General features: G+C 43.8%; 1 protein-coding gene across 1 annotated transcript in view; it reads right to left on the bottom strand.

Annotated features, from left to right (window-relative positions):
- The window catches only part of ITPK1 (inositol-tetrakisphosphate 1-kinase), a 480681-nt gene that overhangs the window by 139970 nt on the left and 315784 nt on the right, over positions 1 to 24927 (bottom strand). Inside the window, exon 5 of the mRNA XM_069208217.1 lies at positions 688 to 805. Coding sequence (XP_069064318.1) covers positions 688 to 805 — 118 coding nt within the window. The remainder of the gene's footprint in view (positions 1 to 687; positions 806 to 24927) is intronic.

Raw genomic sequence — 24927 nt, forward strand, 5'->3', positions numbered from 1 at the left:
ATCTTGATGCGACATACAGCATGGACAGTGCCTAATTCCTTAATCGCTTTATCCTGGCCAGCTCTCAATGAATAATCCCATCAAAAAAGACAATAGGCTCTGACGCCTCCTCAAATAGCAGCTACAGCAACCTAACTGATTTGTGAAAAATGGCAAAAGAGGAGGGGACAGACTGGCTACCGAGAGATCATTCCAAAGTACTTTTAATGACAGCCAAGTTAACCAAAGCAAAAAGCGACATGGAGGTACCAGCAGGCAAGGAGAGAGGGAGAGGAGAAGAAACAAAACCTCAATCACGTCAGAAGCAGCGGACGGCCACTGATTAACTTGAAGTAACCAGTGCTTGGTCCCTGCTCCACAGAAAGCTTTGCAAGTGACTTTTTTGGCCTCCATGGGCTGATTAAGGAGGCTGCAAAGAAGAGGGACACTGAAGTCAACAAATGGTAAACAATGGGCAGGCTCCAAGGCCTTTTTGTAAACATCAGTATCTTGTAAGCAAGAGCGTATGGTCTCACATGCTTTTCCGTAAAAAGAGCCAGGCAGAGGGGACAGTGAAAATAATAAGGCTCATACTTTGATATCACCAGTAACAGGCGACCAGGACCGCATAGTCCATTTTAGAAATTGAGCACAAACAGTGACCTTTAATAACACACAAAGACATACTCTAATGGATATGGCACATACCTTGCATGTTTGCCTCTATCCGACGAATCAGTTCGTATGACTTGAAACGGTCTAGCAGCGTCCTGATGGCAGGAAGGGGATCCAGGATGATGGTTTCCGGGTGAGCACCAACATACTCCTGTGAACATCAACAAGAAAAGACAGCTTCACATTGGTTCTGATCAGAACAGGAATGAAGTGAACTTTATGTGAGGGAAAAAAATAATATCTGAACGGGCTGGAGAAGAAGGATGATGCAATATATCTATCTTGATAAATCTGTAGATTTAGATAAAAAAACATACGGGCTGCTAATCAACCACATGAACATTTTCTGATTAAAGATAGAACTACGGTAACCCACTCGGAACGCCAACCGTCCTTCCTTTTATAATGCCAATCGGAGAACAATCAATTCTTGAGCATTTGTGATGTATGGGAATCTCAGTCTCAGATGAAACCTGTTGTATTTACAGTGTCATTTTAAAAAGATGTTATGAAAGACCCATGAGTTTATAAACATAGGATATTACAACTGTACAGCTAAACTTCGCCTCATTCAGCAGCAGATTCATTATTTATTTATTTATTTTTACCTATATTGCACATACTGGAGGATTTTTTTCACATGTAAAAGCCCTGTCCACGTACAGGGGTACCTGCAAAGGGATCTGTTCATTTGCGAATATGTGCACTCCTAAGGGTGCACCCAGTCATAAAACATATTTGTCTAGAGAGGTAATCTAGAAGGACACTTCCTTATCTTTTCAACGGCTATAATGCTTTAAGTGATATTTCAAAGGAAAGTCTTAGATTTACAAATCTCCACACACCACCATGTCAAGCTAACGAAAATAACCTTACTGTCAAAAAATTTGGGACTTGACAAAGTTGGCCAAAATTGGGAGTATCAAACTTCACAGATAAAACCAATTTCATGAAGGCAGATGCAAGGTATAATGCACACACATTTTTAGGTCAAGCTCAAAAACTGTCACCAAATGGGCTAGTGCTGGCCCAGACAGCCCGAGATCAAGTATGTGGCGTGGCACCCAACAATCAAAGAGTAAATAAAGAAATGGCTGGCAAAGAAATCGTGTAAGGCCAAGGATTCACTAATCTAGCCTAAGATGCATACATCTTATGATCTAACTCCCCAAACCACTGTACCCACGCTGAATTTAGAGTTGTCACTTATCTTTTTCCAATGAAACAATTTATTTGGAAACGTCTAATGTGTCCGAGTACTGTTCTAGCATCAACCCATTAGATTAGCTCTCTGGTTTTGTCCAGCACGAATATCACAAAATGGAATTACTCTAGCAACAGTATAAGCTGTTACAGGTATATTTGCCTTTAAAAGGGTGTATACTTTCTAGTGATGTGATTATCTTGACTACTGCGTACACCAACTGGTGCTAATATACAGTGTACAGTGTCCCAATAGCTACATCTACTCTATGAACAGGTCCATAAACAACTGAGCAATGAGAGTAGAGCTTAATTTGTACCCGTGGTTGTTAGCCACAAACACTCATTTTTAGGGACCAGGACTTATTGTTGATTATCACACTTTGACCTGAGCAAGAGGGAAAGCCAGAAAGAGAGAGTGATTGAGCAACATAAAGAAACGAAAACAGAGGCAAAGGGAGAAATCACAGATGAAAAAGTATCTGTAAGAGGTAGATAAAGGGAAACGAGGTGTAGGGTGCTGAAAGAAAGAGGCATGAGGTCGAGGAAGCATAAGATGGCCTTTCCGTGGGTGAGGCAGCACAGGTTGGTAGGGGGTTCAAGGGAAAACTGTGCCCCTGCATTTTTTAAACAAATTAGCCAATCACTTGCACTAAACCGTACTGACTGCATCCGCTGTGATGGCAAATATTGCACCACAAGGGAACAAAAACACACAACTTAGACATACTTATGCCACATTCTTTTGCTACCAACAGAGAGCCAAAACATATGAAATATGCAGCACTTCAACACAAAACTGCATAGCGCAAAAATAACGTGCTATAGGTAACCACATCCACACCATTGTGGAATAGAGCAGCACGCCTTCCCATACAACACCTGTTATCCAGCAAAGCAGTCATCAGACGGCAGTTTATGTAAGCCCACTTCAAGCAGGAAGCAACCAGAGTGAAAACTCGCCACAAGGTAAAGGCTGAAATTAATGGGCATTCAGGCTCTAGTTCAGTGGGACAGTAGGGTGATCACCTGGCATCGAGATAAAGTCAGGGCTGGACTGTAACAATTCAGGTCGGGGTCTTGGTTTATCAAAAACAAAAACAAAAATCAGGGCACAGGGTCAAATTCCGTACAAAAGGTCAGTTTTACGGACACACCTGAAGAAAGACCATACCACACTACTTTATCAGTACATTTAATTACTATTTTTTATATTTTATATTTTTTCATTGTGCTTCTTTGTCATTGCGTCTAGGTATGCTACATTCAGGTGGCACATTAAGCCATTCAATAGTAAATCAATGCACTTGAGCACGGTGTCAAGGGCCTTTACCCTACCCACATCTACCCAATCTATCTTCCAGAGAAAGCACCAACAGAATTTTGATCATGTTTCTAAACACTTGAAAACCCATGACAAACAATTTGGGAAATATGAAGGTATGTAACTTTTTCATTTTCTGATAGTTTAGACAAGTTAAACAAAAACATCTGGCTCAACGCACCTCCAATAGACATCACACCTAAAGAAAATGAATGAGGCAGAGAAGATGTGTGGGTGACAGTTTTATACCTAATATCAGAATGTGAGGTATTCACAACTGTCTATAGTCTAACAGATCCAAGAAGGCCTACTGCATTAGAGTGCGTGTAAGGGACTCTAAATTTATCTCAGAATGGAGAGGCCAGACCACCAGAAAAAACAGAATGAATTAAAGAGGAGGATGAAGGTGAGTTTAGATGGGACGTCCGCAGCATCCGATTCAAAGGGCCATGGCTAAGAATCAGACAAATATGGAAGAGAAGAACAAGGTGGGACAGTTCCTAAAATCATGCAAGATTGGCCCACCATGAGTATCATCAAATATTATGTACCTGGAGAGTAGTCTCAGCAAAGTAGCCAGAAATAAAAAAAGCACTGTCAAATGGTTGACCAAACAGAACCCACCAGACCGGACAAACTCTGCTGGTGCAATGGTCTGTTGGTTGTGCTTGTGAAAGGCAGGGAGGGGCCTGGCCCGGTGGAAGGGTGGGTCCTGTGCAATTGCCTTCCAAAGCTCCAAAGAACATGCACCATCTTCAGAATATTTGGGACGTAAATTACATAACAAACAAAATGTAAGAACACAATAAAGACTTTTAAACGTGGAAAGTGTTTCTATAACATATGAAAGTGTTTTAATTAAGTACATTACATCACAACATTGCATTGATATGTATTTGAAGCGAATGTTTCTAAATATGAACTTTAAAACATTTATTATTCCTTCCTCCAGACAAAACCATGAATGGACCAATTGTCTGACATCCAATACATTATGACCAATATTATAGTTGTGAATGGTGGAACATTGCAGGCTATTAAAGCTTATACAAGCAAGGTTTTTGTATCGGATCAATATTGAACTCAATTACTTAAAAGTGCTCTCAAATGTCACTTTAAAGTAAATTATACACATGAAGTAAACTGATTTGACTTAGATCATACAATTTAGTCATGTGAGGAAGCCTGGATATGAACCCAGGTTTCCTGGTCAAACGTACCACAAATAAGCCACTGACCATATTCATTTCTTTTTTTCAACACACTTTAACACCAGGAAGCAGGTTTTTGTAGAGTTCTATCAGATGAGTAGTACACTGTATCAAATAAAGACAGAATAGGAAAAGAACAAATATTCTGTATCTATTTTGTTGATATTTCAAAATCAGGTAAATGCATACAAAATACTGCACACATAAAATGATAAAAATACAAGTTATACTAATTAGTGGGATATGAAATATTTTATGTCACAAAATCTCTATTAGTAGATGCGATCACTGCAGATCTCTGTGTGAGCAACTAGAGGCCCACAGAATTGAACCCTCTTCGATGCAGCAGGGACTTATTAATTTTTTGCGCTATGAGGTCGCAGACTATGGCAGAAAGCACTGTGAATGTGTAAGCCATTATTTTGTATTTGCTATACACACAGTATTAGGTAAGCTGCCATAAAATGTGTATAAGATAAAAAAACACTTCCAAAGTATAGATTTTAGTAATAGGCTGACTGTACTTTTTATAACTGTCCATTAAAAGCTGGCACTCCACAGCTCTGCTCTCGCAACACCCTTTGAACGCCTCTCAAAAAGAATAACTCTTTATCATCAAGAAGCTTCAACTGACTTCACCAATCAACACCCATACTGGCTTCCAAGCAGCCTTTACTCTTGCAGATTAACCAATTGGACATACATTTAGATTTCTTTCAGGCAGCAAGATCCCTGGCAAGAAAGCATATTTTTTGTTTACCTGTGTGCCTCTCCCTTGGAATCACAGCACGAGAGACCTTGTCCCTTCCACTTCAGCTGAGGCATCTCAACTGTAGAAACTGAGCTTTTTTCTATTAGTCAAAAGGCTAAAATTACAGAAAAATGCTATTCATTGAAGCATCAATCATGGACATTAGGTTTAATTTATGGAGGGGGTGTGGCCAAGATGGCGGCGAGTGCGGTCGCATGAATCAGAGCTCAGCACGCGGCCTACAATTATCCTGTAATCCTCCTGTCCCCAGGCGTTGAAAACCTCCGGACCCGCATACTTTATGCTTAATAATATCCCGAGACCCTGGAGACCTGACCGGACTGACGCAGCGGCTCGCCCGGGGCCCCGGCGGAAACGAGACGCGGACGCGCACCCAAAGAGGAGCCAAGCAGCCCGGCGATCGCGGCGGCTACACCCTGCGCGCAGGTACGGAGGGATCCTAGCGCCGCGGGTGGGGACGGCGATGAGCCAAGGATGCACCCTCGCATGCCGTAGGCGCCCAATCTAACGGGCAGATTAAGACTCTGATCGAACGCTAGGGCCTAGTCGCGGAGCGCGCGCATGGCGACACGGCCCGATTGAGATCCAACTACGGACGAGGAAGAGGCCGCAGACCGAATTTTCTGGGAAAGGATGTTTAATCACACCGAACGCTTACGTGCTAAAGATAGGCCAGGTCGAAGGGGAGGTACGAAGCCCAGCAAAAATGCGGAGCGCTAGCCAATCCTAACACGAAACGAACATCGGAGTTCAATGGGGAAAATCAAACTACGCTGTGCCCTATTGAAGGAGTGTCTTGGGGGGCCCAGAAGTCAAGCACTATGTAAAGGCATCTATCACACCCACCAATGAAAATTGGATTCAGTGACATTTCCTAGCTTTGCACACAGCCTGAAAGCAATGCAGTTTCTTCTTTTTCTCTTTTCCTAACATAAAACTCACAGATACGGACAATATAGCGCGCAATCGCCAACTGCAAATATCAGGCTAACCTCTATTGCAAGGAGCAAAGCTGATTTCCCCCCAACATAAAACGCACAGACACGTGCGCTGCAACACGCAATCGTCAACTGCACATATTCGGTGCATACCTCTTGCAGAACGCATCAAGCTCCCACCGATGGGCACACAAAAAATTTCGCCTAATCAGATATAAGAACCGTATAAACTGACCACCTCGATCACAACGCAATACGAAGTGAGCTCAGAATAGGCGCCATTATGGTGAAACCGAAGCCACCGAGGGGCCAATCAGAGACCAGACTTGGGGACCCGTCAACGATGGAGAGCTCAGATCCACTGCACAAAGTGACTGAAACGCTAGCTGCTCACTCGTTACAAATCGACAAGGTACTGCAGGCAATATTAGAAACTAAAACATCCCTGGAAGGAAAGATAGATGCAATGGCAGTGGAAGTCACTATACGACGCACTGAACACCGGAAGCTAGCGGATAGAGTAACAACCGTCGAATCAACTCTAGAAACAGCTCAACCAAATATAGAGGACATGAAAAACCGAATACAACAGCAGGAATCTGAGATAATACAACTCCAAAGACGCGCGGAGGAGGCGGAAGGCCGCTCACGCCGTAATACCATTAGATTTATGGGATTCCCGGAGCGAATCGAGCTCCCTAACGCAGAGTTATTTCTAGAGAACTGGCTAAAAGAGCACATACTAAAACAGGAGGCCTCCCCTTTCCTGACGGTGGAGCGGGCACACCGGATCCGGGCGGTCCCGCACGCCCAGGGGCCCCCCCTCGCCCATTAATAGCCAGGCTGTTGAATTACCGTGACAGAGATCAAATCCTAAAGGGCTTTCGAGCGCTGGGTCCCGTCGAAATTGAAAACGCATAAGTCACAGCCAGCCGGACTATACAGCGGAGGTCCAACGCAGACGTGCCACTTTTACTAAGGCAAAACAGGTACTACGCAACAAGAACTTTCTATACTCCCTCATGTATCCTGCCAGACTACGCGTAGTGGATGGCGATAAAACTCACGTCTTCCCGTCCCCAGGGGATGTATGGACTTGGATCCACGCCAAGGGCTTAGCAGACCCCACAGATGAACACCCAGAGCAAAAGGAATGGCTAACACAAAAAAAGCGTAAGAAAAGGACATTGAAACCCAGAACCGGATCACGCCCTACTGAAAAACAAGCATCGGATTGGCAAGCTCAAGCATTAAAGGACGTCAATAGGTTCTCGAACATTCAAACACAGCACAACCGCGAATATGGCACCACAGACTCGGAGGAGACCCCACAAAGTCTGCCTACATCCCCACTAATCTCGGGACCGGTGGTCACGCCACGCACTGCAAACGACCTCTGAAAGGGTAACACATAGATGCAGAGATCAACCTACCCCGGAAGCCATAAACACTATGTGCCTGAAGCCGGCGTGCCTCCCGGCATAAGCGCGCCTGAATGGGAGAAGACGACATCCGAATGGGCCGGACCCCGTGGCCACCTTGGACCACATACCACAGCAGCCCCCTAACCCAGACGGGTTCCCGTACGGACATGAATCGGCTTGAAGCCACTCTTGCACCTGTTGTGACTGGTTATCCACACTTTTCCCCCTTTCCCCCTTTCTTCTATACTCCTCTCACTATTAACTCCTTAAGGTATGTATCAGTCACGCCACACTCGAGGGTTGGTCGGATTGGGGGGGGTGGGGGCGACGGGACACAGCGAATCCTACTTAACAACACGCACCGCTAGTGACTCGTACACAAAACGTTTAAATGACATACAACATTGTAACCTGGAACATAAGGGGCCTGGCTAATCCAACTAAAAGATGCAGAGTACATACATATCTCAGACGCCACAAAGTGCATAAAGCTATACTACAGGAGACCCATGCCACTACACAAGAATTAAAGGAAATTAATAAGAGCTGGTCGGGCACTGTCTATGGAACTAAAATATCAAAATATGCCAAGGGAGTACTGATATGAATCGCATCAGGGGTCCCATACATGGTCCAAGACACGTCTATAGACACAGATGGCGGATATGTCTGCCTCACTGGAGAGTTGGATGGTAAACAGCTAGCCATAGCTGGTATATATGCCCCAAATTCGGGACAAGGGGAATTCCTGAGGGCCACATCCGCACAGATCTTGCGGGACCCGTCCATACCAATTATCTTGGGAGGAGATTTTAACAGCGTACTGGACATCTATATGGACAGATCGCACCCGCCAATGATAAGCGCCCCTAGTAGGCGGGTATCTGAGATGCTAAGGTCCTGGATAACAGAACGGAGGCTACATGATGCATGGAGAAGTCTCCATCCCATTGATAGAGAATATTCCTTTTATTCACCCGTACACAACCTCCACACACAGATTGATTTACTATTATGCTCGCCGACGTTAACACACTCAATACATAGTGCCAACTATTTGGCCAAAACCCTATCAGACCATTGCCCCCTAATCGTCACACTGAGATGGGGTAATCAGCCATCACAAATACCTACTTGGCGCTTACAACCCACCTTGTTGCACGACCCGCCATTCAGGGAAGAACTAGCTGATACCATAAAGTCATATTTCACAATTAATAGTCGAACAGCCACCACACGCGCAATCGAGTGGAATGGACACAATGTGGTAGTCAGGGGCATGTGCATCGGGGCTGCAGGAGGTATCCGGCGCGCACTGTTCTCAGAGCTACATGACACCGAGGAGAAATTACGGAAGGCAGAATGTGAGGCGGCCTTAAATAGTACTGCTAACAATAACATGATCACACTCAAAAAGCAATGGGGTGACACCGAAACCCGTCTACGAAAATTCGACTATCGATACCACACGGCGCGATAACACGCCGAGGGCGATAGATCAAGCCGTATGCTGGCCTGGTTAGCAAAAGGGACTCAGCACCATACTCCTATAAACGCCATTCGCCTAGATACTGGTGTGATAGTGAATACACAATCAGAAATAAACTACGCATTTAGGCAGTATTATGCAAGGTTATATCAGGCAGAACCTCCCCCACTCGCACCACAATTAGTAGATTTCTTCAGGACCTCCCACGTAAATCAGTTAACGACTGCACAAGCACTAGAGTTAGACAAACCCATCGAAAGTGACGAAATAAAACAAGCACTGCAACAGTTAGCCCACAATGAAGCTTCGGGGGGGGGGGACTACCGATCGAGTATTATCAGACTTTTTCATCACAAATGCTCACTCCATATCAGACCATGCTACAGGAGGCATATGAAACAGGTCGTCTCTCAGATTCACAGCGCAAAGCAACGATTGTAGTCCTCCATAAAAAGGGCCGCGACCCACTAGACGTACGCTCTTACCGACCCCTATCACTTTTAAACACGGACTGCAAAATATTAGGCAAGGTACTATCCAACCGACTTCTCCCAATAATTTCTTCCCTGGTACACCCAGACCAGTCCGGATTTATACCGGGACGTAGCACCTCTATCAACATCAGGAACCTATTGCGCCTGATCGCTGAAACTCCTGATACAGACTACTCCAGGGTTGCGGTCTCACTAGATGTTGAAAAAGCTTTCGACAAACTGGGATGGCCATATTTGATGGCAACACTGCAGTTAATGGGATTTGGTAAAGTGTTCACACGCTGGATATCTATCTTATATTCAGACCCCATAGCAAGAGTAAAAACGGGCACCATAATTTCGGAAAAATTTAAGATCGGTAGAGGCATGCGACAGGGATGCCCCCTATCACCAATTCTGTTCGCACTAGCCATAGAACCCCTTGTGGCTAAATTGCGCAATGAAGCAATAAGATGGGCATACCGGATGGCGTGGAACACCGCATAGTGTCCTTATACGCAGACGATGCATTAATATACTTACGAAACCACACCGAATCCCTACCAACCCTGCTACAATTATTGAACTCATTCGGAGACATATCCGGCCTACGCGTTAACTGGGCTAAATCATGTCTATTCTCCATGCGCCGATTACCCGACACACAGACCCACATACTCACCGAGCATAATTTACAATGGACTTATAGCACTTTCAAATATCTAGGAGTGCACATATATCATGACGAATCTGACCTCAAGGAGGGCCACTTAGACCGGGCGATTAGATCAATAAAAGGACTGTTGCCCTTTTGGTGCGCACTATCACCTATGGGTAGAGTGGCATTAATCAAAATGATTATACTCCCTCGACTACTATATTTTTTCGCTGCCCTACCACTATGGCTTCCTAGCACTTTCTTCGCACAGCTGAACAAGCTGTTGATAGATTTGATATGGAGCACCGGACGTAAATGTGTGGCCTTGGCTAAGATCTGTCTACCACTGGACAGAGGCGGGATGGGTGTACCACAATTTGAGCTCTACTATGCAGCTGCTCAGCTGCACTGGATCCTAATTTGGTTACAAGACCCCACTCATCCTGAAACCCACACTGTGAGCACACAACTGGGTGGTTTAAACATACTGGAATGGCTCGTAGGGCGTGTGGCCCTCCCGCGACACAGTAATATCCTGTTAAAAGTGGCTGAAAGGGTGTGGTGGCGCTATGTGAATAGGGGACCTGGAAAACCACCATACTCGACTAAGACCCCATTACTCGCCATCCCGGGGGGTGCACAGATTACATGGCCGTTTGTGTCTCACTGACTGGGCCGCCAAAGGCCTCCGGTTAGTGGGAGAATTATTAGCAGAGGGCCAATTTCTCCCATATGAGGCACTTGCGACGACGTACACTCTGGGACAGGGCAGTTTTATTATGTACGGCGCACTACAATCTCTAATACGCAACGCATGGAGGCACGGTAGCAAGGAACCACAATCATCACCTATTCTGCACGAATTGCTATTAGACACCGGTACACCAACACGAATCTCAGGGATCCACAACGTGCTGCGAGCTAACCCAGAAGAAGCACAGCCGCAAGCTAAGTACAAATGGGAAAAAGCACTTCACACACAATTCACAGCACCAACATGGTCCATGGCCCTCACATCCACACGCGAGGTATCGTGCAACGCACATTTCTGATACACCCAGCTCAACTACCTACACCTGACTCCACACCGAATCCACCACATGTACCCCCAAGCTAGTTCTGATTGTCCAAGATGTGGTAATACGGAAGCTGATTTCTTGCACACGACCTGGAACTGCCCACCACTACTCCGGGTATGGCAAGAAATCACACAACAAACTGCGACTTGGCTGGGTATACCCCTAGCACTTACCCCTGAGTCCTGCCTATTGGGTATCCGACACAAACGAAGCAAAGATAAACAAAAACACAGATGCGCAGATATAGCATTTGTAATCTTCAAACGACTCATCGCCACGCAGTGGAAGTCACCTAGCGCCCCAGATTCCCGCCACTGGAAAACTGACGTACAGCGTTGGGTCAATGCAGAAATACAGGTGTTGCACACATTACACGATATAGGAGTGGTAGTCAAGCGTGCTGATATATGGGACTCCGTTGCGGATCAACTACAGGAAAAAGATGATACACGACCTCCCTAGTCTTCTGGAACAACACTGATCCGAGACATCACAACCAACATGTTTTCTGTGTACAACTACCCAGACCTGAAACCTCATTCGAACATAGTTGATAAGAATATAAACACACACACTAGATATACAGCTACGAAACTATATCCACAAAGGTACACTCTACCGATGACAAATGCACCCTGCTCGAAATTATTACCTTACACCCTGATCGCTCCGTGAGCCCCCGCCACACGGCGGACTTACCCCCTACATCGGACCACCAAACATCAGACTCGGGATCATTTATTAAACAAGTATAATCTTCATACCCCTCTACTATCTATTCCCTTCTCCCACTCTACTCTTATCTTTTATAAGTATTTCAGTTGTATGCATTTTTATGTCATGAATGTAATAAAAAGATTGAACAAAAAAAGGTTTAATTTACGGAGGGTTCATGTAAATTACTGAAGGGTGGTCACACTATGGTAGAGGTGGGTGAGCCAGAAAATTAACTGAAAGCCCAACCCCAGTTGAACCAAGGGTCTGACTGGGCTCTCTAGTCAGCGCATGAGCCGAGTCCTGAAAGTATTTAGCATGCAAGTCATAAAATATCTTATAAAAGTACAATAATGTTTCTCCAAAAATAAAAAAGTGTGTCTCTTTTACATGTGGAAGCATTTCACCTTAGTACATCTGATTAAATCACTGCATAGAGAGGTATTCATAAAAGTGATAGTGTTTAAACATTCCTGCCTCAAAAGTGCCACTGGTGAACAAAGGGGTGAGTCGCTTGTCATGTGTACGACATAATATATGACCTAAATTCTTAGATAGAGCAACATTATGATCTAATAAATCAAATACAAGAGGTTTTCGTGTAGGACACACCCTAAACTTGAAGGAAGGAGTCCATATATGTGATAATTGAAAAAAGGAGGCTCCGTAAATTACATGTTTATCAAGGATCACACAATTGTATGAAATAAGAAACGTGGATTATCTAGTTCCACACTAAAAACTATGTCTTTCTCTTGCCCATTTGACATAAAAGTTTACAGCATTGCCTGTAATTCTTGGTGAATGACGGTAGACCATAGGTGGTAGAAGCCACATGAAAGCTTGGCTCACTTTAGGCTCCAGAGTCCAAAAGGACCTCGAGCTAAGCAAGCCTGGCATCAGGTTTGAGCTTTCACTGGCTCACACACTCCTATTTCAGTTGTATACAGGCCAGACTCACAGAACAGGCACTTAAATCCAGATTATGAGAGGGCTGAGAAATGTTGATCCCTGGGCAAACTTCTGTTTTCACAGAGATCGGAATTCCACTACTGCGGTGATCGCTGCCTCCTCCACAATGCTCTTCTTGTAAAACTTGGACACTTGGCAAAATTTACTATGGGCAATTTCCAAGATATGTAATTAACTGCCGAGAATTCATATGAGGTATTTACCGTACGCCAGAGTATCATCATTTACCAGACGCAGTAAATACCTCTCTCTATTTTGGCCCACTTGCAGCCATCACACCTAATTAGTAGAATGGGTCCCATTTAGATTTGTTGACTGCACATGCATTTTATGTGGATATCCTGAAAATATGGTATGGGTCTGGCTATCCTTGGCCATTCAGTATCGATTAAATATATATAAACCTGAAGCACAAATTGTCCTGCACGTTTCACTGCGCTGTAGGAGAGGAATTATGCAGTTCAGATGAAACTGCAAACTGATTGCAAGACGGTGTTACTTATAATGTGTTATGTATAAGGTGACAATAATGAATGAAATGAAATGCACCATACACTATCTGGTACTACACATTCCCCTATATATTGTGTGAATGTCTTCCAGCTAAACTTAACAGAGAAGAAGCAAGCATATCAGAAGGTTTTGCCAGGCACAGGCCAAACATTTCACATGGGGGCCACCTAGCATGAGCATCTGTTTCTATCTTTAAAAATATAAATATCCTCCAACATTAGCGAAAACACATCAATACAGCACCTAGCGCCATCTAATAGTGTAACTGTGTTACTTGTATAATTATTATTAAGCGTAGCAGGCGCGCATAAAAATTGATACATTTTTCATCACTGTGTTGGACCCTAAAAAGGAGGAACCTGTGGAATAATAACTCCTGACAGCCCCAATGACCACCAACCACCACATACCTATCTTAGCGCCATGGGGAAAAAATCCTTATAAGGACAGCTTGTTCTAGTGGTTGAGTTGACGGTTCTGGAACCAAGAGACCAGGTTCTAAACATCATAATCTCGGGCAAGTATGCCACAATTGGAACTTTTTTTTTTAAACTGAGTAAACCCCAGAATGAAACGCTAAAAAAAAGTTGACTTTTACATTTATACGCATCTTTGTGTATACTGCTTCTCTTTCCTCTAGGATCAAAAAAGAAATGCCAATGTCCACACTGTCGTGCTATAAATGCGTTTGAGTTGTTATTTGTAGACACAAACCTTTGGACACAGTTTACAATGGAGCAGTTTCTTCCAGAACTCCAACGGGAACATCACAGTCATAATTAACGAGGCTTGCCTGAGCACCACACTGTAACAGTATTCTACAAATCTCTTTTATAGCATGTCTGATACAAATATTTATACATAAACAAAATAATGCCATTCTTTAGGCCCATTTATTACACAAGAAACCACAAAAGAGGCGCATTTTCTGCAGCCTCCATTTCTGCCTGCTGAGCACACACACCTGCAGGGTTTGGTCGGACGCATTCCATTTTCATTCTGCTGTTGCAGTTTTTTGGCTGGAAGATTTTCAATTTAAGGACTTAATTTTCGGTAACAATCCTGGAACGTGACAGTAGAGCATTATATTCTGGAAACACACTGTCACTTACTGATGCTGATGACAGAGCATCTGCCTGTGCGCCAAAAGAAATCCTCGCGTTACGAGGAGTAACAAAACAATCTAGTGTTTTAACTAGATCTGTAGAATTGCTGTTCATGTAATGAGAAGCTTATATACTTTAGGCACAAAGCTACATCAACATAGGGAGGCAGTTGGTTTTATTTTGATGATTTATAGGATTATTTTTCTTTTCCTTCTTGGGTGTCTTCATGCTGGTGAAGGAGTGTACCATTTTTAAATTGTCTTTAGTGCTTTCCACTGCGCCTCTGAATTGTCCATCCTGGGGACGGATTTCCTAGATATTTTCAGTTCCCTCTTTTTAACACAGACACACACGTTCTATGAATGTGTCTTTTTTCGTTGCATGTTACAATAATATTCATATTCTTTAAGCTTATAATTAGAAGTGTTTGTTATTTTTTCAGTACCGCGTTTTATTACACTGTGACAAAAGTTTCAAACTGAATGACAGGTTAAAGACCTATACTGCCTGGTGATCTAAAAACACTTGTGTACCCGTTAGTAACACAACACAATATAAGCACAAGCTCACAGGGCTTTTATAGATGTCAAATGAATACAAGATTCAGTTAAGAAAGCTCTCTGAATAAGAAGGTCAAGGACCAAGGTGAATATGCTTCCTTCAAATAATTGAGTGCTCTGAGCAGAGGTAACACAGTTTCACCGACGAAAGATAAAGTGGAAATCACCAGAGAAAAATAAACCTTTGTTTCTCCACCTGGAGGTACAGAGCAGTAAAGCAAAGAAAGCATCACACAAATTATGGTCGTCAAACTTGTACTGTACGTCACACACTGACGAGGGCACATATGTTCTCCCTTCATTTCTGCCTTTAAGAAGAGGACTCCAAAAATCGCAGCCCTAACTCCGGAATAACAATGAAATCACAATGTAGCTCAGTCACTGAGAGAACTGCTGGAATATCACACAAGATACAGTCATCATCATAATCTTGGGCCACTTCACTTCATCAAGAGCTTGCTCGATGCTCTCAACCATCATGGGTGGGGCTGAGCTCAAAGGAGGTATTCCGTGTAGAAAAAAAACAGACCTCTTTACCCAATTATCTACAGCCACAAACAATAAGGATTCCAGAATGTTCCTTTGCTTGATGTGGTCTTGAGAATGTTGTCACTATCTGACATATTCTGATCATTTATGACAGAGGTAAGACCCCGATGACGATTACAACAAAGTAAGTCATATAAAAAGTGATCCAGCCAGGATGAGTCTTGAATGTCGCAAAATATTTACTCCATAGTTCTTCAAGAACAACATGTCAATACAGAACATCGGGGGCAAAGGGATTTATATCTATCTCCTACTAGAGGTCGCCAGTAGGTAGTTATAGTTAGTACCATGTTTCCATAGGAAAAGTGTTTTTGACTTGCCTATAACTTTGGCACTGTTTGACAAATCTTCACGAAATTTTCCAAAAAAAAAGTGTTGCAGTGATTCTCGTTGCGCACAGAAAGTTTTGGGGTGATCCGTCAAGCAGGGTTGAGAAAAGGGGGCTCAAAAAACATTGCGTTCCCCAATTCGCTTCTTAGAATTCCACCAAATTTGGCAGAAAGCTAGCTGTCGGTATGCAGGTTATGCTTTTGCTTATTTGGAGTAAATCAGTTCAGTAGTTTTTGAGACATTTAGGGAAGTTCAAATTTGTATATCTCTGGTTGTGAAGTATTCACGAACAAAGACGAGCTCGTGCAGGAAAATGCACAGCTCTGATTAGCTGCCAACCCTTCAAAACAGGAAGTGTTGGCAGCCATCCTGGGACTTGGCTGCAGTTGAGTCCCAGAAAAAAAAAGTGAAAATAAAATAAATGGGGCCAGGGTAGGGATACCCTGACCCCTTAGCAGTGGTGGGGGGGTCCCAGACGGACATCCAGAGTGCAAAAAAAACATTTTTATTTTTTTCTGTTTTTTTGCTGCACGTTCACAGCAAAAAAATGAAGACCAAAACAAGCGTGGGCTTCTGCTCTTTTTTTTTTTTTTTTTTTAAATAGGCCCCAAGGTGGGCCAAGGGCATAAATAATTTAGTGTGGGGGTGGTGGGCATCCTGCACCCCCCCCCCCCTGCCCTGGGGACCGCCACCACCGCCCCAGGGCTTTCCTTTTATGTCAATGCAGGGGGAGGCTGGGGGAAGGAGTGGTGTGCCCCCCATACCCCAGGGACCATATTCGAAATGAGTATACATTTGTTTGGTGTGTCAGATCTGGGCTTTCAGAGTTCCATACTCGGGCGCCAGGGATTCCGATAGTTCGACCTCTTGGAGTTTTTCGAGTGAGTCTCGTTTGAACACGTTTAATATTTGCTGCGGGGCGGAGAGAAGCAGACTGGGCGAGGTTCAAGGATGAGCATGCAAAAGAACCAGTAGCAAAAGGCAACAGAGCGTGTTGCGATTCTGAAAGCAGACAACAGGCCCGCCGGCAGAAACCGACGTGTTCCCGTGGCCGCCCGGACGCGTCTGGCAACGCTCCGGATCTCGCCCTCCTTCACTGCGTGCGCGCCGCAAGTAACGAAGGACCTCGAATAAACCACGCTCTGCGTCGTCTATGCCCAGTTTTCAGTCAATGCACGCCTACCACCACAAGGCTGTGTACACAGCGCGGACATGTATACACTGCATTGCCACAGAAATTGGCGGGGTAGGCTAATACCGGTTTTAGCCGCCGACACTATAAACAAACGTCAGAGCTGTTTAAACTGCATTGTAAATCCACATTATCTGGGACGCGTTTTGTTTGCACACGAAAAAAATGATACGTACGTAAAATACGCCGCATCACACTGTGCAGGTGAATATATAACGAGTGCCTAGAGAAGGGCAGGGTCTAGCTTTTTTGGGACCCCACGCTGAAAGAGAACGAGAACATGCGAGGCCCCTCTAACTTCCATGCCACATGACAGGAGATGACGTAATATAAGTAAAGAGTTCTATATAGTGGAAGTGCATTTTATTTGTCACACTAGATGGAAAGGTTTTGCCTATGTTTCTCTAAAGCTCATATCCATAATCAAATGTTAACAAAGTTTGTCCAGATTAGTGCATTATTATGTAGGTATGTTTATTTATCCTATTTATATAGCAGAGAGCTAGTTGAAAGGCAGCAGAGATATGTACAGGGTCAAAACCAAAGACACAGTAAGCTGATAGAAGTGGTAGCTGGTTTCTGGACTGTTACTGTGTCATTATGTAGTTTTCTTTGAAGAGTTTATTATTCGTCTGTTAACTAAATTCGAGCTGGGTTGGGGCTGTTCGCACATATATGGGGATAGGCCCAGCTGTAAAACAGGAGCACCAGTTCAAAGTGCCAAACCACCCTCCTACTGAAGAACACAAGGAATCCCCAAAGCAGTTTGGACTTACATGGGCCATCGCTGAGGTGCAGCTTCAATGGTCACTGCATAGTAAGCCATGGGACTCACCTTTGGACATGTTTGTGTCACTTAAGAGTGCCCTCTGAGGAATACAAAATGATAGAGGGAATACTTTCATTATTATAAATCACTGGTAATTAATCTCCACAGTTACACCTCACTGCATCATGGTTATCTGTGCAATTACAGTGTTACTTTCAGCATGACATTATCAGGGAGAGACAGACACATCTCAAAGAAGTCATCAGTATATTAAAGAACTAATGGTACTCCACAGCGTGAATAGAAAACTACGGACTTAGACTATGGATTTTTCTTTACACTATAACATACTGCCTCATCAAAGTGACAGACTCTTGCCCTCCTAAGCAGCTTCCCGGAACCTCTTTGGTCACACATACCTCCGTCTAAAAGCGTATGATTATCACTTTGGGGCCTAAGGAAAGACCCTTATGTAGACTATGACATAAGACTAGGCCGACTACCGGTCAAGAATCAAGACTATTCCAGCACCCACAGATTGCACACAGTGGAAACTTTCTACACCTTAGGACTCTCTATTCACCTCATCCACACCAGCTCTGTTGGAAACCCCTCACTGATTTCCTATTTTTTTCAAGAGAGCCTTCAACATGTTACTCTGAAGTCACGGCTCTCTCAACACCTCTCTAAAACCTGAATCAATTCCTTTAAATTCACCTGTCATCCAAAATCATCAAAATATGCTACGATGACCTTCAAACTTAAGATTCTAAGGTAATTTCAGAAAACCCGGATTGCTGACAAATGTCGCTGTGCTTGGAAAGGGTGCTTCAAAACAGATCTCCTACTTTTTACTCACAGGATGAACCACTGGTTTAACTACCTACACAAAACCTTACATAACTCCACAGCTAATGATATCCCATAAGGAAGAAAAATTAAAGTCTCACCCTTTTCATACTTCAAGTGGCAATATTTATATTTCCATCTTCAATTATATTTCCAATTTCAATAAAAGCTCATGTTTCAGTCAACTGTTACAGATTTAGCCTTGCTGGATTGCTTCTTCCAATCTCTCAAGCCAAAATCTGACTTCCTTCTTTGGCAACTCTCCAGACTCCTTGCCCCACACTACTCAATCTTGACATGACTCTAAACAGCTACTCACCACCTCGAATATCACCCCTTCCTCTTTTCTCTACCCTGCTTAACTAACCTTACACTAGTCCAGTCAATGTTGCAGACCGCTCTTAATCCCCTTATGGTTTACACTCTAATATTTGCACTCATTCCCCCAATCGTTTACTCTGCCTAAATCTAATGCTAGCATGGCTAGCACAATCGTTTGCGTGGTGGAAAGCTCTGGCCCAGCATGATTAGCAGTGAGAAAGCTCACTGGCATAAAAGCAAACGGCATTGGAGAATCAATATCAGACTCGAAGAGAGGAAAGGGCTCTTGTAACATACATAAATTACAGAAAAGAGGGGCGCGATTCACCTGAGACCCAGCCCATCCTCTGACACCACAGAGGTAACTGTAGAGCAAGCAGGGAGTGTGGCATTAGGAAGGCAGCATGTGGTGCTCAATGCAAACCCAGTGTGGAAGATAAGGAATGCTAGGGCGTTGCAGAGGCATACGTCTAAAGATGGGCACCATCTTAGAAGTAGCACAAGTATGGAGAAAAGAAAGGTATGCCATCCCTGTTGCATCTAAAGGACCTCAAAACGAGAGTGAAGATGTCAGTAATGAAAGTCTACAAATGGGGAAAACATGGGCACCCAAAATGGCATACTCCATGTCCCAGCCCGGTGAAAGGTACCAGGCCATGACTTCAACTAAGTGTGCCATCTTGGAATAGGCACTACATCAAAAGGTATGCTGCCTGTAAATTAGTCCAGTTAAAGGTCTTGTGAAGACCAGGAATCAATCAAAAATGGTCAAAGTACCAAATTACTTCAGCAGATGACATTAAAAGGGGCAAGCCTCGTTAAAAAAGGACACTAAAGTGTGAGAAAAGCTGCAACAAGCAGTACTGTCTACAGCTATCACATATGCCACATGAGATAAAGCGGGTTCTATCGGTGATTCCGGGCCCCAAATACTGCAGTCTACAAATGGGGCAAACATGGGGACCCAAAAGGGCATACTCCATGTTCTGGCCCTGTGAAAGGCACCAGGCCATGCAGCTTCAACTGCGGGCACTATCTGAGAAACAAGCATTACTCCAAAAGGTATGTTGCCTGGAAAATAGTCCAGTTAAAGTTCGCAGGACCACCAGGAATCAATCGAAAAATGGTTAAAGTACCACATTTCTTGAGCAGGGTATTAAAAGTGGAAAGTCTAGTTAAAAAACTGCAATAAAGTGTGAAAAAATTGCAACAAGAGAAACAGTCTACAGCGGTTACAGATGCCACATGAGATAATGTGGGTCCTATAGGTGACCTGGGGCCCCAAACCGTGCAATGCACTGCAACAACCGCAACTATGACAACACTCAGCACACGATGCTATCTAGGAGTATGCTTAAAGCCAAATGTGGGCAGATATATGCCAGTAGCTCGTTTTGTTAGCGTCAAAACAAGTACAGAAGTATTTCCTGATACGTGGGGCATTATATATAAAGGATTCTAATAATTCCTCAAGTAGTAAATTCACCCCATGGAATGTCATCATTGAGCCCTGTTTTGTGTGTAGCCAAACGGAAGATCCATCTTTGTTCCCCATGAAACAAGGTGTTCTTGTTCATCTGGGGGGTGGGCCTCCAAGACTGCCCACCAGAATCTTCAGGAGTACGTTGTGTGTCAAGGAAGTGAGTGCAAATTCATGTGGTAGTCTTCTTGCAACGAATGCTGCTGCGGTGTTCCATAATTCTAATATTCACTGCACGGGTGCATCATGCCTATATAGCGTTAGTTGCATGGGCATGTGATCATGTAAATACAATTTTTAGAATTACTATTAGTATGCGACTTTTGTGTCCAGGTGTACCTGTGGTCGCGTTGGATGGCCACAATGGGCGGTAATCCCCACAGTGGCTGTTGCATGTGTCTGATATCCGTCCGTGGTCTGGTACGTACAATAATGACCCTAATGTTGTTATGTTAAAAAGCAAAACATGGCACAGGAAGACTGAGGAACCTTTTCCCAGTATTGATCAGTGTCTTCTAATGATTTTCCTTATCTTGTTGGACATCAGGGTGAAAGGTGTCACACATGTCAGGGCATCATCCTGAGTACGGATGCGTGGTTCCAGCAGTGCAGCCCTGCTGTAATTTTTGGCTCTTTCATGTGCCCATTTGACACAATGTGATGGATACTGATGTGCCTTTAGATTGGTAGATAAGAGTAGTGCTTGTTGATCATAGTCACTGGTGAAACTACAATTATGGCAGAGCTGCAAAAACTGTCCAAAAGGTAAAGTGTTTTTCAGGTGTTTTGGGTGAAGTGTATCGCACCGGAGAAGACTACTGCAGTCTTTTGGTTTTCTGTAGATAGTAGTATGCAACTGTCCTCCTTCTAGGGAGATCAGTAGATCAAGGAAGGGGAGTTTCTCAGCTGAAATACTTTTAGTGAATTTCAGAAAAGGATTCAACGTGTTGAGCCATACACAGAAGTTGTCACAGGTTTCACTGTCACTCTGCAAAAGCATGAGTGTATCTTCAATGTATCGAAGCCATACTTTGATATGGGCCAAAAAGGGATTATCATCACAAAAAAATCGTCTCCTTTTCAAAATTGGCCATGTAAAGACATGCCAAGCTTGGGGCGAATGTACTGCCCATAGATGTACCCTGTGTCTGATGGTATAGTTGGTCTTCAAACTGAAAGAAATGTTCTTTTAACGCAAGGAGTGACACATACCAGATTGAAATTTACTGGGGTGGGTGATGTCCAAACTTCTAAAAGAAGAACGCTCTCTATCACTTCCCAGGTAGCATCTTGGGGGATTGTTGGTGTAGAGAGGCTCTACATCCATGTTAACTAGAAGGTCAATCGGACCCATATCTTTAACTTCCTCAATAAGGTTCAGCACATCTCTAGAGTCTTTAAATAAAGAAGGGATTTTGGTGACAAAAGGCTGTAGAAAGTTGTCACAAAACATCAATAAGGGCTTAAGTAGAGTACCAATCCCTAACAAAATCGGTCTGCAGGAGGGGTGGGTGTGGCGGGGGGCAGAAGTGAAGAGAAAGCCCTTGTAGATCTTAGAGAGGATGCAGGAGTAAGGAATCTTGGAGCTATTGTTTACTAAAACCCAGCCTCTTTCTTACTTAAAAGCCCCTGTGTTTCAGCTGAAGCCACTAGAAAATTAATCTTGATACTCAATCTCAAGGTGGGGTCCTGTGTGATTGGGGTACAATATTTTCTGTTTGAAAGTTGGCGTTGAGATTCAGAATCATAATCAATAGTTGACATGATAAGGATGAACCCCCCCCCTCCTTGTCTGTAGGTTTTATGGTAATCAGTGTATCATCAAGAGATTGTAAAGACAACCACTTCGCTTTGGATATATTGTGAAAAGTAGGCCCACCGGTGATCTCATTCAACTCCTTGAGAACTGCCTGTTCAAATTTCAATACTTTGTGGGGAATAATTTCCATCGAAGGAGTAAATGTGGGCGGGTTCCTTAAACCAGAGTCTAGTGTCTTGTTCGTGGGTCTCTCCTGGAAGAATGCCTTCAGGTGAAACTTCCAGAAAAAAACATGTGCAGTTTACAGTTAGTGCAGAGTTTGTCATCTTTGGGGGTGAGGACAAAGCCTACACCTTTTGGTAAGAAGGCCATCTCGATTTCAGACAAAGCTCTTGTCGAGAGATTAACTATGATTATTTTTGGTTGTTGCAGGTTTGGCTCTGAGTCTGTCTCTACGTTTGAATCAGTGGTTCCTGCCATTGCACTCACTTTTGCCCTCCTCTTCTTTTTTTCTCTCCCTCTGCCCCAGCCTCTGATTAAAAAAGGTGGTTTCAAGGGTTGAGGGAAAGTCTGATGGGGACCCTGAGGTATAAAGCATAAGGCTGTGGCCATATAGTTGGAGGACACCGATAGGGGGCCATAACATGGCCAAGGAACAGGGGAGGTGGTAATTGCTTGTTCTCATCAATCCCCCAGCTATCTGACTGTAATTGCTACTAACCAAAGTGTTTCTTTTTCTCGAGGAGCCACTATCATCAGAGTAGGAATCCCCTGCTGTTACAGGACAGTCCTCCCTTAGGTAAGGATAGACTTTCTTCGTCAAATCTTTTGATGCCCTTTTGAAGCTTGTTAATTTTTTGCTTCATTAAGTAATCCTTATTCTCATTGATCTCACTGTTGATTCCGGCTGATTTAGATTTGTAAGCGGAAATAAAGATTCTTGTCTATGGAGCGTTTTCTGCTATGTTGATCCTGGTTATAAGGACATCGACCAGGCGTTTGACCATGTTGATGATCAGGATAAGCTAGCCCCTGGTGCATTTCCATGCTACCTGGGCACATTCAAGCTTGAAAATGGCATCTTCCAGGAAGATCCTTGGGGAGTTACAGACTAGTAACCCATTGAGGGCTATGTTGGCCATTAAATAGTCTGTCATCACAGCACCATGGAGTGCAATTTTCACCAGTTCTCTCTTGAGGGTCAAGGAATTCCAGTTATCACTCTGCCTGATTGAAGGGCTAGTCCCATCTGAGCCAAACAGGGATGGTGTTTTGAGTATTTGATAGACCATATTGCGCAAGCCCTGATGCTCATCCATAATGGTGGTTGTCATGCTGTGTCCTACATGTGTGGGCAAAAGTGAGCCTAGGTGGCGCCCTAAGGGGAGGAAAGTCAGGGAGTGAAAAGTCTCACTGATTGTATAAGTGCAGTAATGCTACTTCAATACAGAGATAAGTTCCATGGCTGAACCACTGTACAATAAGTCAAAATACAAAAAAGGGGGGATAGGGGAAAATCAAGGTCCAGCATACACCCCCACAAACAGGCTATGTCAATATAAGGAGTATGCAGAGCCTAAGTGGAAAAAAAGGAGAAGAGGAAGATATAGATCGGGGTAGCATGAGGTACCAGATTAGAGGATCTGATTGCTCAGGAGCAAGAGCCCTCACACACCAAGAAAGATATCATGCTTCATAACTGAGGCAGCTCCTCATTAGGCCGACGCTGCAATGCTCAACGGGCACAACCAGGGTGTTCTTTGCCGGAGTTCTTTTGTATCATGCTGATTTGAAGAGTGAGGTGCAATGTACAGTGTGATTACGTGAGTAGACTGGTGTAAGGTCAGGTTAAAAATAACTAAGGAATCCCTAATCTCTTTAATATGCAGGTGACCTTGTTATTATTAAACACTATGTATAATAGTGTATTACCCGGAAATGGATGCAATCGTCCAACCCGGCTCAAATGGTAATAAGTGCAAAGAAGGTTGACATTTTTCTTGCCTATTTTAATGATAAAACTGACCATGACAATTCACCAGGACTGGAATCCTAGTTTGGGCCTTCAAAATGAGCAAAATCGAAAGATCTCCAGCACTGAGCCCCCTGGTGGAGTTCGTTGAGCATTACAGCACCGGCTCAACGAGGAGCTTCCTGTTGATGAAGGATGACACCCTTCTGGGTGGGTGAGGGCTCTTGCTCCTGAGCAATCAGATCCTCCAATCTGATGCCACGGATACCCCTAACAAATATCTTCCTCTTCTCCTTCTTTCACTTTGGACTGCATACTTCTTACATTGACATAGCCACTAAACTTGAGACCACCATTTGTACCATGTCCCACTAGGCATGAATACATCTGGCAAGCAGGCATGAGGAGTTTACTGATCACAATACCAAGCTATTGGCAGAGAACACCTTTTCCCAAATGCCTCCAAGATTTTGGACTCCCTGTCTTGAGGCACCATTAGGAATGCACCTGGGTTCTGCTTGGTACAGAAGAACGAGTTACTTACCTTCGGTAACGACTTTTCTGGTGGATACATTAGCTACCTGTGGATTCCTCACCTAATGAATACTCCCATGGC

The sequence above is a fragment of the Pleurodeles waltl genome, chromosome 9 (genome assembly GCF_031143425.1).
Source record: "Pleurodeles waltl isolate 20211129_DDA chromosome 9, aPleWal1.hap1.20221129, whole genome shotgun sequence".
In the NCBI taxonomy this organism is placed as follows: Eukaryota; Metazoa; Chordata; class Amphibia; order Caudata; family Salamandridae; genus Pleurodeles; species Pleurodeles waltl.